At 46.9% G+C, this 12,210-nt stretch overlaps 1 protein-coding gene across 1 annotated transcript; it reads left to right on the forward strand.

The window, feature by feature from the left end:
- The first annotated feature begins 703 nt into the window (after window positions 1-703).
- On the forward strand, window positions 704-11,492 carry LOC131690865 (craniofacial development protein 2-like). Its single transcript, XM_058976938.1, has 2 exons — window positions 704-753; window positions 10,608-11,492. Exon 2 carries the CDS (start codon window positions 10,619-10,621, stop codon window positions 11,438-11,440), a length of 822 nt encoding a protein of 273 aa, XP_058832921.1. The 5' UTR covers window positions 704-753; window positions 10,608-10,618; the 3' UTR covers window positions 11,441-11,492.
- The last annotated feature ends 718 nt before the right edge of the window (window positions 11,493-12,210 follow it).

Genomic DNA, 12,210 nt, shown 5'->3' on the forward strand with positions numbered 1-12,210 from the left:
TGGGATAGGCTGGCCGAATTTTGTGCGGGGCTGGTTGGCCGAGTTGTCCAGCCTTTAGCGTAGAGCAACGTGCACCTTGATATACGTTTTTTGAGTGAAATAGGATATTTACCATAATAGATCTAAATACTGGTCGCAGTGGTTCGTCTCCTAAAAAAATGCTAATATTGATGATAATGAGTAAAATATACATTAGAAATAAGTTATAACAATAAATTAAAATTGTTGACAAAAAGAAAGAAGAGCCCTGGTCTCCCCTATATATTTTCAATTCTTTTGCTATTTTGGTTCGATTCCATCGCATGCTAATCTTCGGTGAAAAGTACATTAATGTTCACATTTTTGTAAAAATCTTGTAAATTTTAGCTAACGTCACTTTTGCACAAAAACGGCAATTTCATTGTACTGTTTTATGCAATTCTGATATATGTATGGCGTAGGCCCTATAAGCCACCCCTTAAAAAACCCACATAACGAACAATACAGAAGAGAATACGACCCAGAACAATCGGCAACGACCCAGGCGACGAATAAAGGATCACGATTGGAAACTCGGAACATGGAACTGCAGATCGCTCGGCTTCGCAGGATGTGACAGGATAATCTACGACGAGCTACACCCCCGGAACTTCGATATCGTGGCGCTGCAGGAACTTTGCTGGACGGGACAGAAGGTGTGGAAAATCGGGCATCGAACTGCTACCTTCTACCAGAGCTGTGGTACAACCAACGAGCTGGGAACCGGCTTCATATGTAAGTTGGGGTTTGCCCACTACTCGGGTTCTGGTTTGCCCGGCGAACCCTTCTTTTCAGGGCGGCCTAGGTGCCTCTACAGAATTTCGGATTTTCGTAACAACAAAAAAAGTAAACAAACAAATTAAATTTACCAATTTTTATTCCACCGATTCCCTTCACTGCATACTACGCTGCTTCGGTTGTAACTGCTGGCGGACTGGCGGGCGGGTTTCTCCGTACGGCCGGGACAACAACGGCCTGGTCTGTCTACTGGTATCCCAGCTGGCTGCTCCGGCAGCGGTCCTTGGCGTTTAGCTAGGGAGGTGAGCTTGGCTCCTTTGTTGGAACCTCCCTAGCGACGTTGGCGACGAATCGCCGGATCGTCTACTCGCCGTAAACGATCCCGGAAGTTACCGCAGTAAACTTCCCAGGGGGAACCTTTGTCCGCCCTGCTTCGTTCTCCTTGGCTATTAGCTATAGAGGAGAGCTTGGCTCGTTCGACTTATCCTCTATAGCGAGAACGGTCGGTGTACGGTTCCTTGGATTTTAGCCGGGGACGCGAGAATGCTCCTTTACGGTTAGCTGTCCCACTTCGGCGAACCAACACCACTCACTTCACTAGTGCCCGAACCACGGGCCGGCACTATTCGACGGTTTTATATCGCCGTCGCACGCGCGCACTGAATTCTTTCTTCTAGTGGCGGGGAACTGTCCCGAAAAAAAGAGAACACTTATCTCGACGTCTGTTTGAAGCCGTGGTCCGTCACTTTCTGTCCTATCTCGATCGCCGCCTTTTTCACTCCACCAAACAACCACAAAAAAACACACCGCCGCATAGCTGTCATCGCCATGGTACAGCATAGTTAGCAATCACTTTTACAGCGAGAGGAGAGCGGAGACCTACCTAAACCCTATGTTTCTTATATACAAATGTTCAACAAAAATTACTACACCTATCTGCACAAACAAAACCGTTCACAAACGAGAAAATGAACAAAAATTTACAACTTTAGTGTGAACGGTACAAAACAGCGGTGAGCATAAATTTTCGTAAACAATACACTCTACGGAGAGAGTACGCACGAAAGGGTATATTTCCACCCAGTGCTAAATTGTTACCCTGACGGGTTACAATCTCGCCCACACCGGGTGGAAAAAAAATTGACAACAATTTTTTTTTCTAAACTAACACCTAACACCGATACAATAATAATGAACGAAATGAATAAATAAATAAATAAACAAAGAAAAACTAACTACACCTAATTATTTCTTCCGCAATTTATCAATAATTCATGAAAAGGAAACTAATCGACCGGCGGTCCTCACCGGTGAAATGTTTGTCTGTGTTGGGTCTGATAATACTGACAGCATACGCGAAGCGAGAGGTTGTCAGCCATTGTCATTACTCGGTTATGGGTTGAACCCTAAATCCAATCCGAAAACAAGATCGGTAACAACTCGATATTTTCCAAAATTTCTGCAAGTGACATTGACAATTTTCAATGTTTCAACTTGCAGGGGAACGGTTGTCGGCATTATATTGTTCTTTTTCATCGACTGTCCAGAAATGTCTTTCGTGTTCTTACGGTACCAGTACTACACGCCTGTGTTGGGGTTTCTATCCAAATACATTCATACAATTGCCTCATTCATTCATCCTCAATCAGTGGCCTACTCGATCATTCACATTCCGATAATCACTTCGAATTTACCCCAAAACAATTTTATCTGATCATTCACACATGCATTCATTCACTGTGTTCGATTCCACACTCATACATTCACACATACAAGACCGCTTAACACGTCATCATTTCTCCCACTCGCAGACATTCCGGACAAAATGTTTGTATATTCGTCCCTTTTCGCCTCAAAACGCTTCGTACATGGCAAAAGAAACGTTTGAGAGGGACCAAAGAATGTCTTTCGCATAATTTAAACAGATCAAAATGATTCCCGCTGGAATCAAACGAACCACCCCAGGTTTAACCACAAACCCAAAATTATGCGAAATGAAATTTTATTCGATTCGAAATCGAAGACGCGAGGTGCTTTTTTACCCCATTCGCTCTTCCACTCACACTACTCTGATCCAAATCGGGCTACACCTGCATGATGCAGAGCATTGATGCGAACATCGGGGAAAGTGTCAAATCGATGATCCATTCGATATGATGAATGAATCATCAAAATCGTAAATAAAAACAAAACAGTTCGCGAAATCGGCGTTCGCACTGTTTTTATTCGCGATTTTATACCGTTTCCGCGAGTCTTCGGTATTTATTGCGGTCGGGAATTAGACGCGTGTATTTATTTGTGTCCCTATCGAAGAAGGGATAAGTGAATAAGCTTTTTTTGTGTCCCAAACAAGGGAAAATAACAGGATTTAGTGCACCCGTAGGTGCGAGTGTTTCCCACGAAGAGGGATTTTGGAAAAATTTTCATGTTGCCGAACACGGCAGAAAGTGTATTTAGATGCGTTCGGGGACCACGGTGTAACATTTGTGTTTATTGAAGTGGATAATTCTATCCTTCCGTAGCCAAGACGGGTCCCCGACCATGCATTAAGTGAGATAATTTGATTACCTCACTGCGTGAGTGGGGCGCTAAAGAACTTTGTTTCTGTTAGCCGAACACGGCAGGTAGTGTGTTTAGATGCGTCCGGTGCCCGGGAGAACGGTACGGTATAAGATTAGTGGTTTTTTTTTGTGGAGTATTCCACCCCACCGTAGTCGTCACCGGGGCCGGAGCATATATTTCGAGCGAGTGTTTGTTTACCACACTGCGCGAGTGTGGCTCAAAATAAGTGCATGAAGCTAATGAAGAAGCTTCCCGCGGCAGAGTTGGTCTTCCACAATAAAAATAGAGAAGACGGAGAAATGTTTCTTTTTTTTTATTCGGACTAAAGTTCGTGTTGTTACCGTCGGGAACTGACGGCTGCTTTTGGAAAACTCCCAAGTGAGTAATTCATATAAAAGCATACCGTCAGTCCACAGACGGCACGGAAAAGTTTTTATGCTGATTTAAGGAGATTTGCTGGCCAAACTCCGAGGTTTTTACCTGCTAAATCCACCAGCTCGTAGGAGGATACACCCTTTTTTGAGACAATTTTAGCCGGTAAGTATTGTGATCCAAGTTTAGCATTGTACGACTCGAGTGCATTCGACAACTTCATGTTTCGACGGTACACCATTTGTCCCGTTTCAAAAGGTTTGGAGAACTTTCGATGACGCAAGTTGTACTGATGTCGAATGCCCTCGCTTGCCTTTGCCAAATTTTTGACCACAATCTCCCGGATTTTGTCTATCTGTTGGTGTCTTGTTTCTAGGTCACCCTCACCGGAAATCCTGCTGAAGTCATCGGCAGATGCCATTTCACACCCGTGTATAATGAAATGAGGACTAAACCCAGTGGAGGAATGAACGGTAGTATTTAGGATGCGCTCCACATCGGTGATGTGTACATCCCAGTTGCGCTGCTCGGTTCGAGCATATGCCCGGATTGCGGTGTTTATCGAGCGATTTGTTCGCTCCACTGGGTTAGCCTGCGAATGATAGCGGGAGTTCAGCCAATGTTTGACGTTGGTTTCTTTTATGAATTGACTGAACTCCTTCGAGGTGAAAGTGGAGGCATTGTCGCTTAGCAGAATTTCCGGGCTACCATGGCGATTGAACCACTGTTCGCGTAGTATCGTACAGAGTGATGTACTAGCGATTTTGCGAACGGGGGTTAACATGACGTACTTGCTGAAGACGTCGAGGACGACAAGCAAGTGTTGATTGCCACGTTTGCTTTTTGGAAGAGGACCAATATAGTCCACAGAAACCATTCGCCATGGTGCATTAGTCGCACGCGACTGACCCATTTCGGGCTGGACTGGGACGAAAGGAGCTTTGATTTCCTTGCACGTCCCACATTCTCGAATAAACTTTCGTACTTCAGATCCCATACGAGGCCAGTAATATCGTAACTGCACTTCGTGGATCGTTTTATCGTATCCCACGTGAAGCAAATTTTCGTGGGTACGTTGAATCAAATCTTGACGGAACTCGGGTGCTGGGACGAGTTTCCAACTGAACCGCGAGTCGCACGGAACAACTTTCGAGTTTACATACTTGAAAAGTTGACCATTTTCTACTTTGAAGTCGGCATAGTCGTCAGGATTTTGGATAACTTTGGACTTCATGGAACAGTACCAGTCTGAGGTGGACAAAGCGGAAACGGCTGCTACGGCCCGGGATAACGCATCTGGAACGACATTGTCCTTGCCTTTCCGGTGCTCAATAGACATGTCGTAGAGTTGCAATTCTAAACTCCAACGACTCAAACGTGAACTGGTTCTCCATTTAGTCTTCAGTATCCATGTAATCGCTGACGAATCAGTGACCAGTCGAAAATGATAACCTTCCAAGTAACCTCGAAAGTGTTCAACCGCCATTATCACCGCCAGACCTTCCTTTTCAGTTGCATGATAGTTCCTTTGGGGAGTGGTCAGTTTGTGCGAAAAGTAAGCAACTACTTTCTCACCCTCGGGATACTCCTGCACCAGAACAGCAGCGACTGCTACGTCACTAGCGTCTGTCTGAAGAATGAATTCTTTGGAGAAGTCTGGTGGGACTAAAACTGGAGGAGTGACTAGAAGTTCCTTAATTTTAAGGAACGCGAGTTCTGCCTCGGAGTTCCAAACTAAGCTCTTGGTTTTCGTTTTGAGCAGATCGGTCAAGGGAGCAGTGACCTCACTGAACCGATCAATGAAACGGCGGTAATAACCGCACATCCCGAGGAAACGACGAAGTTTCGTCACGGTAACCGGTCTCTCGTAGTCGAGAATCGGCTGAATTTTGTCAGGATTGACCTTGAGTCCGTCCCGATTCAACAAATAACCAAGAAACTTTAGTTCGGGGACTCCAAAACGGGATTTTTCCAAATTGATGGTTAGATTGGCTCTTGCTAGACAATCGGCCACTGCTTTGAGCAACTGTATGTGATGCTCGAACGTTTCGCTTACCACGATGATGTCATCTAGGTAGACGAAAACGTAAGGTTCCCATTTACCTCGTCCTAGAACCTGGTCCATCAGTCGCGCCAGAGTAGCGGGGCTGTTGACGAGACCAAATGGTAGACGGGTAAATTGGAACATACCCCTGCCGGGAACACTGAAAGCGGTATATTTGCGACTATCCTTAGCCAGGGGTACCTGGAGAAAGGCCTCCTTCAAGTCTATGGTAGACAGGTACTTCGCCTTGGGTAAGCCGCCCAATATTCGCCCAGGGTGGGGCAGAGGGTATGCATCCCGTACAGTACGCTCATTGAGAGGCCTAGCGTCTAGACAAAGGCGGATTGAGTCGTCTGGTTTCGTGACCGCCACAATATTAAGCGACCAATTCGAATCAGACTCCTCGATAATTCCCATAGACCGCCATCGGTCAACCTCTTCCCAGACCTTTGACAGTTTCGTTGGGCTCATGTGATAAGGATATCGGCAAACGGGTGCCGCACCTTGGAATTCATCTTTGATGACAATCCTGTGCTCTGTGAATGAGGTTGGGCTTAGCTTTCCGGGCTCTACTGCCTGGAAACACTTCTTTACTTCTTCTACGCGCGCTAACTGTTCCGAAGTGAGTATCGACTCACGCGGTACTTCATCTTCTTCGTCGTCTTCCGATTCCTGACCTGAGTTCAACAGAGCACAGTTTTGTATCTCAGGAGAAATCCCAAAGGCGCGCCAAAAGTCCATACCTAGAATGGAGTTGACGGTCAGATGCTCTACTACAAGAGTGCATAGGACCTTTGTCAAATTTTGAAAAGTATACGGGAGATACGCTTGTCCAATGATTGGTAAGGATTGACCATTTGCAGAACGTAGTTCGAATGGTCGTTCCAACCTTTTCAAGGGACTTTTCGAAAACTTTCGGTATAGCTTTTTAGTTATAATTGTGGCGTTACTACCACTGTCGAGCAAGGCTTTGAAGGATTTGCCGTACACAGCGACAATTGCAAATGGACGGTTATCGAACGGGTCGTCAAGGACGATGGTTTCGACAGACAACGAATTATCATAGTCCTCATCACGAGCCGGTCGAAAACTGTCGTAAATCTGGGGATGGATTGTTAGTTGTTCTTTGGAGCGCTGCTTTACTGCCAACTGCGACTTCAGTTGGTTCTGATCCCGGTTTTTAGGCAGTAAGGGCAACGAGAAACATCAAATCCTTTAAAACCACACACGATGCAGAAGACCCGATTTGGTTTCCGGCATTCCTCAAATTCATGTCCTTTGTCTCCACAATTGTAGCAGACGCCGAGCACGGGAGGACGATGCTTTTCCACCAAATACTCCAGGCACATTATAGGTTTCTGCGGTGGTTCGATCGGTTTTTGATTGTTTCCTTCGAGATTCTTGCCGTCCTGATTCCCTTACTGTTTCTTTTTCTGGTTGTCAGGAGGCTTGCTTGAATCAAGACCTGCCGGTTTGGCATTCTTGTTCCAAAACGTTTTGGATTTTGCGTTGCCGTTATTCTGTCCACCTCCCTTTTGGTTTTGATTATTTTGTTTTTGTTTGTTTTGTGGTGGATTATCAGAATAAGCAGCAACTTCCCGAGAAGAACCGAAAACTTTCTGATAAATCGGCGTCTTGGAGGCGTCGATCGATTTACCAAGACTCATCAATTCTGAGAGCGTGTTCACTGGCCTTAGAATTAACATTTGTTTATAATCGGCTTTTAGGTTCCGCTTCAGCACGTCGAGCTTTTCGCTCGGTGCCATTGGAACCGTCATAGCACGAAATATTTTTTCCATTTCCAGGAAATATTCCTGGAAAGATTCGTTACGCATCTGCCGGCGCTGGAGAGCCTTCATTTTGAGCGTAGCATCAAGTTCAGGATGTACGAAATTTACCTTGAGCTCGCAAACAAGATGGTTCCAGTTAAACAACCGGTTTTGCGCACGCATAGCCTGATACCAGGTCAAAGCATTGCCAGTGAACAGATGCATCGCAGAATTGAAAAGTTCTTCTTCGCACATTTGTTCACACGCAGCGTAATTTGCTACGGTGTCCAAAAACTCATTAAGTCCAGTTCCTTCATCAGTTCCAGCATACTTCCGAATCTTCCAATCAGCGACGCGTTGCGGGTTTCGCGAGTAATTCCTGGGGGCCACCATAGATCCGTTTCCCGCATGGGTGGATATTGAAAAGTTCGGATATGATGGTCCCGCCAGCTGTTCGGTCAATTCAGGAACGTAAGGCTGGTTCTGAGTTTGGTACGGGGCTGTGAATCCAGTATTCTGTTTCGGTTTCTCGATAGGAAGTGATGGACATAGATTTTGTTGACCCGAGAATCCTCGCTTCAACACAAATTGATCGGGACTGGGCGCCAGTGTTGGGTGAAGAATCTCTGGTTCATCAAATGAATCGGGTACGTCCATCAAACGCAAATCTTCCAGATCGGTCTGCAGATCCATCTCGGGTGCACTTTCCTTCTTATGTACCAGTGCCCGAAGTTCACTGACGGATTCACGAAGTGAGACAACTTCTTGAACCGTCTTTCTTAAAACTGACGAAATGGTTGTCAGTGAAGCAATCCCACCCATTAGCGTTTCAGTAGCTTTTGAAAAAGCATCAGACCCCTGAGACGCTAGGGCTCTATTATCGTCGGATTGCTGTCGCAATTGTCGAATCTCGTCCCTCATCTCGCACAAGACACGCAACAGGTCGTCCCCTACGAGCTGTTTAGGAAGAGATCCTTGGTTATCGGAAGGATTGGATCCCTGTGGAATTGCAGGTACGTCTGTACTCAGCAAATCTCCCAAAATCTCTCCATCCTCCCCTTCTTGGTTGTCGGGAGGAAGTGCTGCCTGTTCGTCACTGAAATGACTGGAATAAACTGCTAGAACTTCCTCCAGCAACCCCGAAATTTCTTGGTTGACCTCCCCTGCCGCATAATTTCGGATAACCTGGAGCCTAGACCCCAAATGAAGCAACCGTGTTCGGTAAATCTCCTTGTTTGGGCACCGGTACTGGAGATCTTCCTTGATTGTTAGTAGTTTACCAAGGCAGATCTCCTTTTCTTCACCCACGTCACCCCGAAAATTACGGACTAATTCCCTCCGAGTCGACCGCTCATGCGACAAAATTCCCCGAAGACGCCGCTGCCGCTGGACACCCGAAAGATCCGAATCAGAAGAGATAAAAATGCTTCGAGATAGCAACTCAAAATCCAGCTCATCGAAATGCAAATGATCGACGCGCATGAACACAAACGCTTGGTTGAATTTCTCCAACGCCATCATAACTTGCGCTATATTGGAAGAAATCACCAAGACACAAAGCATGTAAGTACTGGTACGGTAAAATTTCTGATTTTTCGCCAACTAACGATTCCCTTAAAATTTCAGGAAATCAAGCTGCTCCAAAAATGTCTCAAACCGGATTGAGAATTCAAGGCGATTGGCAACCGCAACCGAATAAATGACAACAACCTTCAAACTACTCGTCCGGCAGACCAAACACAAACAACGCAATCCACAAATTCGGACAAAAAAGGAAAATGCAAAAATCAAAAAAAAAATATATACCAAAAAATGTAAATAAATAATAAATATACGACCGCGGAACAATATTGCGGAAGAAACCTCACCGACTGTTCTACGAAAATCCTAGATTTAGTAGAAGCACCCCACACTCCGGAAGAAAAAAATATTTTCCAAAATAGGAAAATATTTTTTTCAGTGTGTTTTGCGCTGTGCGCCAAATGTAAGTTGGGGTTTGCCCACTACTCGGGTTCTGGTTTGCCCGGCGAACCCTTCTTTTCAGGGCGGCCTAGGTGCCTCTACAGAATTTCGGATTTTCGTAACAACAAAAAAAGTAAACAAACAAATAAAATTTACCAATTTTTATTCCACCGATTCCCTTCACTGCATACTACGCTGCTTCGGTTGTAACTGCTGGCGGACTGGCGGGCGGGTTTCTCCGTACGGCCGGGACAACAACGGCCTGGTCTGTCTACTGGTATCCCAGCTGGCTGCTCCGGCAGCGGTCCTTGGCGTTTAGCTAGGGAGGTGAGCTTGGCTCCTTTGTTGGAACCTCCCTAGCGACGTTGGCGACGAATCGCCGGATCGTCTACTCGCCGTAAACGATCCCGGAAGTTACCGCAGTAAACTTCCCAGGGGGAACCTTTGTCCGCCCTGCTTCGTTCTCCTTGGCTATTAGCTATAGAGGAGAGCTTGGCTCGTTCGACTTATCCTCTATAGCGAGAACGGTCGGTGTACGGTTCCTTGGATTTTAGCCGGGGACGCGAGAATGCTCCTTTACGGTTAGCTGTCCCACTTCGGCGAACCAACACCACTCACTTCACTAGTGCCCGAACCACGGGCCGGCACTATTCGACGGTTTTAGATCGCCGTCGCACGCGCGCACTGAATTCTTTCTTCTAGTGGCGGGGAACTGTCCCGAAAAAAAGAGAACACTTATCTCGACGTCTGTTTGAAGCCGTGGTCCGTCACTTTCTGTCCTATCTCGATCGCCGCCTTTTTCACTCCACCAAACAACCACAAAAAAACACACCGCCGCATAGCTGTCATCGCCATGGTACAGCATAGTTAGCAATCACTTTTACAGCGAGAGGAGAGCGGAGACCTACCTAAACCCTATGTTTCTTATATACAAATGTTCAACAAAAATTACTACACCTATCTGCACAAACAAAACCGTTCACAAACGAGAAAATGAACAAAAATTTACAACTTTAGTGTGAACGGTACAAAACAGCGGTGAGCATAAATTTTCGTAAACAATACACTCTACGGAGAGAGTACGCACGAAAGGGTATATTTCCACCCAGTGCTAAATTGTTACCCTGACGGGTTACACATAGTACTGGGCAAGATGCGCCAACGTGTGATCGGGTGGCAGCCGATCAACGCAAGGATGTGCAAGTTGAGGATCAAAGGCCGTTTCTTCAACTACAGCATCATGAACGTGCACTGCCCACACGAAGGGAGACCCGACGACGAGAAAGAAGCGTTCTACATGCAGCTGGAGCAGACATACGACGGTTGCCCTCTGCGAGACGTGAAAATTGTCATCGGCGACATGAACGCACAGGTAGGAAGGGAGGAAATGTACAGACCGGTGATCGGGCCTAACAGTCTGCATTCCGTATCAAATGACAACGGCCAACGATGTGTGAACTTCGCAGCCTCTCGTGGAATGGTAATCCGAAGCACCTTCTTCCCTCGCAAAGATATCCACAAAGTCACCTGGAGATCACCGGACCAAGTAACAAAAAATCAAATCGACCACGTTCTAATCGACGGTAGATTCTTCTCGGACATCACAAACGTCCGCACTTATCGCAGTGCGAATATAGATTCGGACCACCACCTGGTTGCAGTATGCTTACGCTCAAAACTTTCGACAGTGCATAGCTCTCGTCGAAGCCGAACGCCGCGGCTAAACATCGAGCGGCTACAAGATGGCAGAGTGGCTCAAGAATACGCGCAGCAGCTGGAAGTGGCACTGCCAACGGAAGAGCAGCTAGGCGCAGTTGTCCTTGAAGATGGCTGGAGAGATATCCGATCCGCCATAGGTAGCACCGCAGCCACTGCACTAGGTACGGTGGGCCCGGACCGAAGAAGCGACTGGTACGACGGCGAATGCGAGCAGTTAGTCGAAGAGAAGAATGCAGCATGGGCGAGAATGCTGTAACACCGCACGAGGGCGAACGAGGCGCGATATAAACAGGCACGGAACAGGCAGAACTCGGTTTTCCGGACCAAAAAGCGCCAGCAGGAAGACCGAGATCGCGAAGCGATGGAGCAGCTGTACCGCGCTAAAGACACACGGAAATTCTACGAGAAGTTGAACCGCTCGCGCAGGGGCCACGTACCACAGGCCTACATGTGCAGAGATACAAACGGGAATCTTCTCACGGACCAGTGTGAGGTGATCCAGAGGTGGCGGCAGCATTACGAAGAACACCTGAACGGCGATGCAGCAGACGACGAGAATGGCACGGTAACGCACCTGGGAGCACGCGCGGAAGACATTACACTACCGGCTCCGGATCTCCAAGAAATCCAGGAGGAGATTAGCCGGCTCAAAAATAATAAAGCCGCTGGGGTTGACCAAATACCAAGCGAGCTACTAAAACACGGTGGCGAGCCACTGGCTAAAGCGCTGCACTGGGTGATTACCAAGATTTGGGAGGAGGAGATTTTACCGGAGGAGTGGATGGAAGGTGTCGTGTGTCCTATCTACAAAAAGGGCGACAAGCTGGATTGCTGTAATTACCGAGCAATCACCCTGCTGAACGCCGCCTACAAGGTACTCTCCCAAATACTATGCCGACGACTATCACCAATTGCAAGAGAGTTCGTGGGGCAGTACCAGGCGGGTTTCATGAGCGAACGATCTACCACGGACCAGGTGTTCGCTCTTCGTCAAGTACTGCAGAAATGCCGCGAGTACAATGTGCC

The sequence above is a fragment of the Topomyia yanbarensis genome, chromosome 3 (genome assembly GCF_030247195.1).
Source record: "Topomyia yanbarensis strain Yona2022 chromosome 3, ASM3024719v1, whole genome shotgun sequence".
NCBI classification, from domain to species: domain Eukaryota; kingdom Metazoa; phylum Arthropoda; class Insecta; order Diptera; family Culicidae; genus Topomyia; species Topomyia yanbarensis.

Coding starts and splice junctions, on each gene's coding strand:
- LOC131690865 (XM_058976938.1), top strand. CDS start 10,619: ATGCGCCAACGTGTGATCGGGTGGCAGCCGATCAACGCAAGGATGTGC.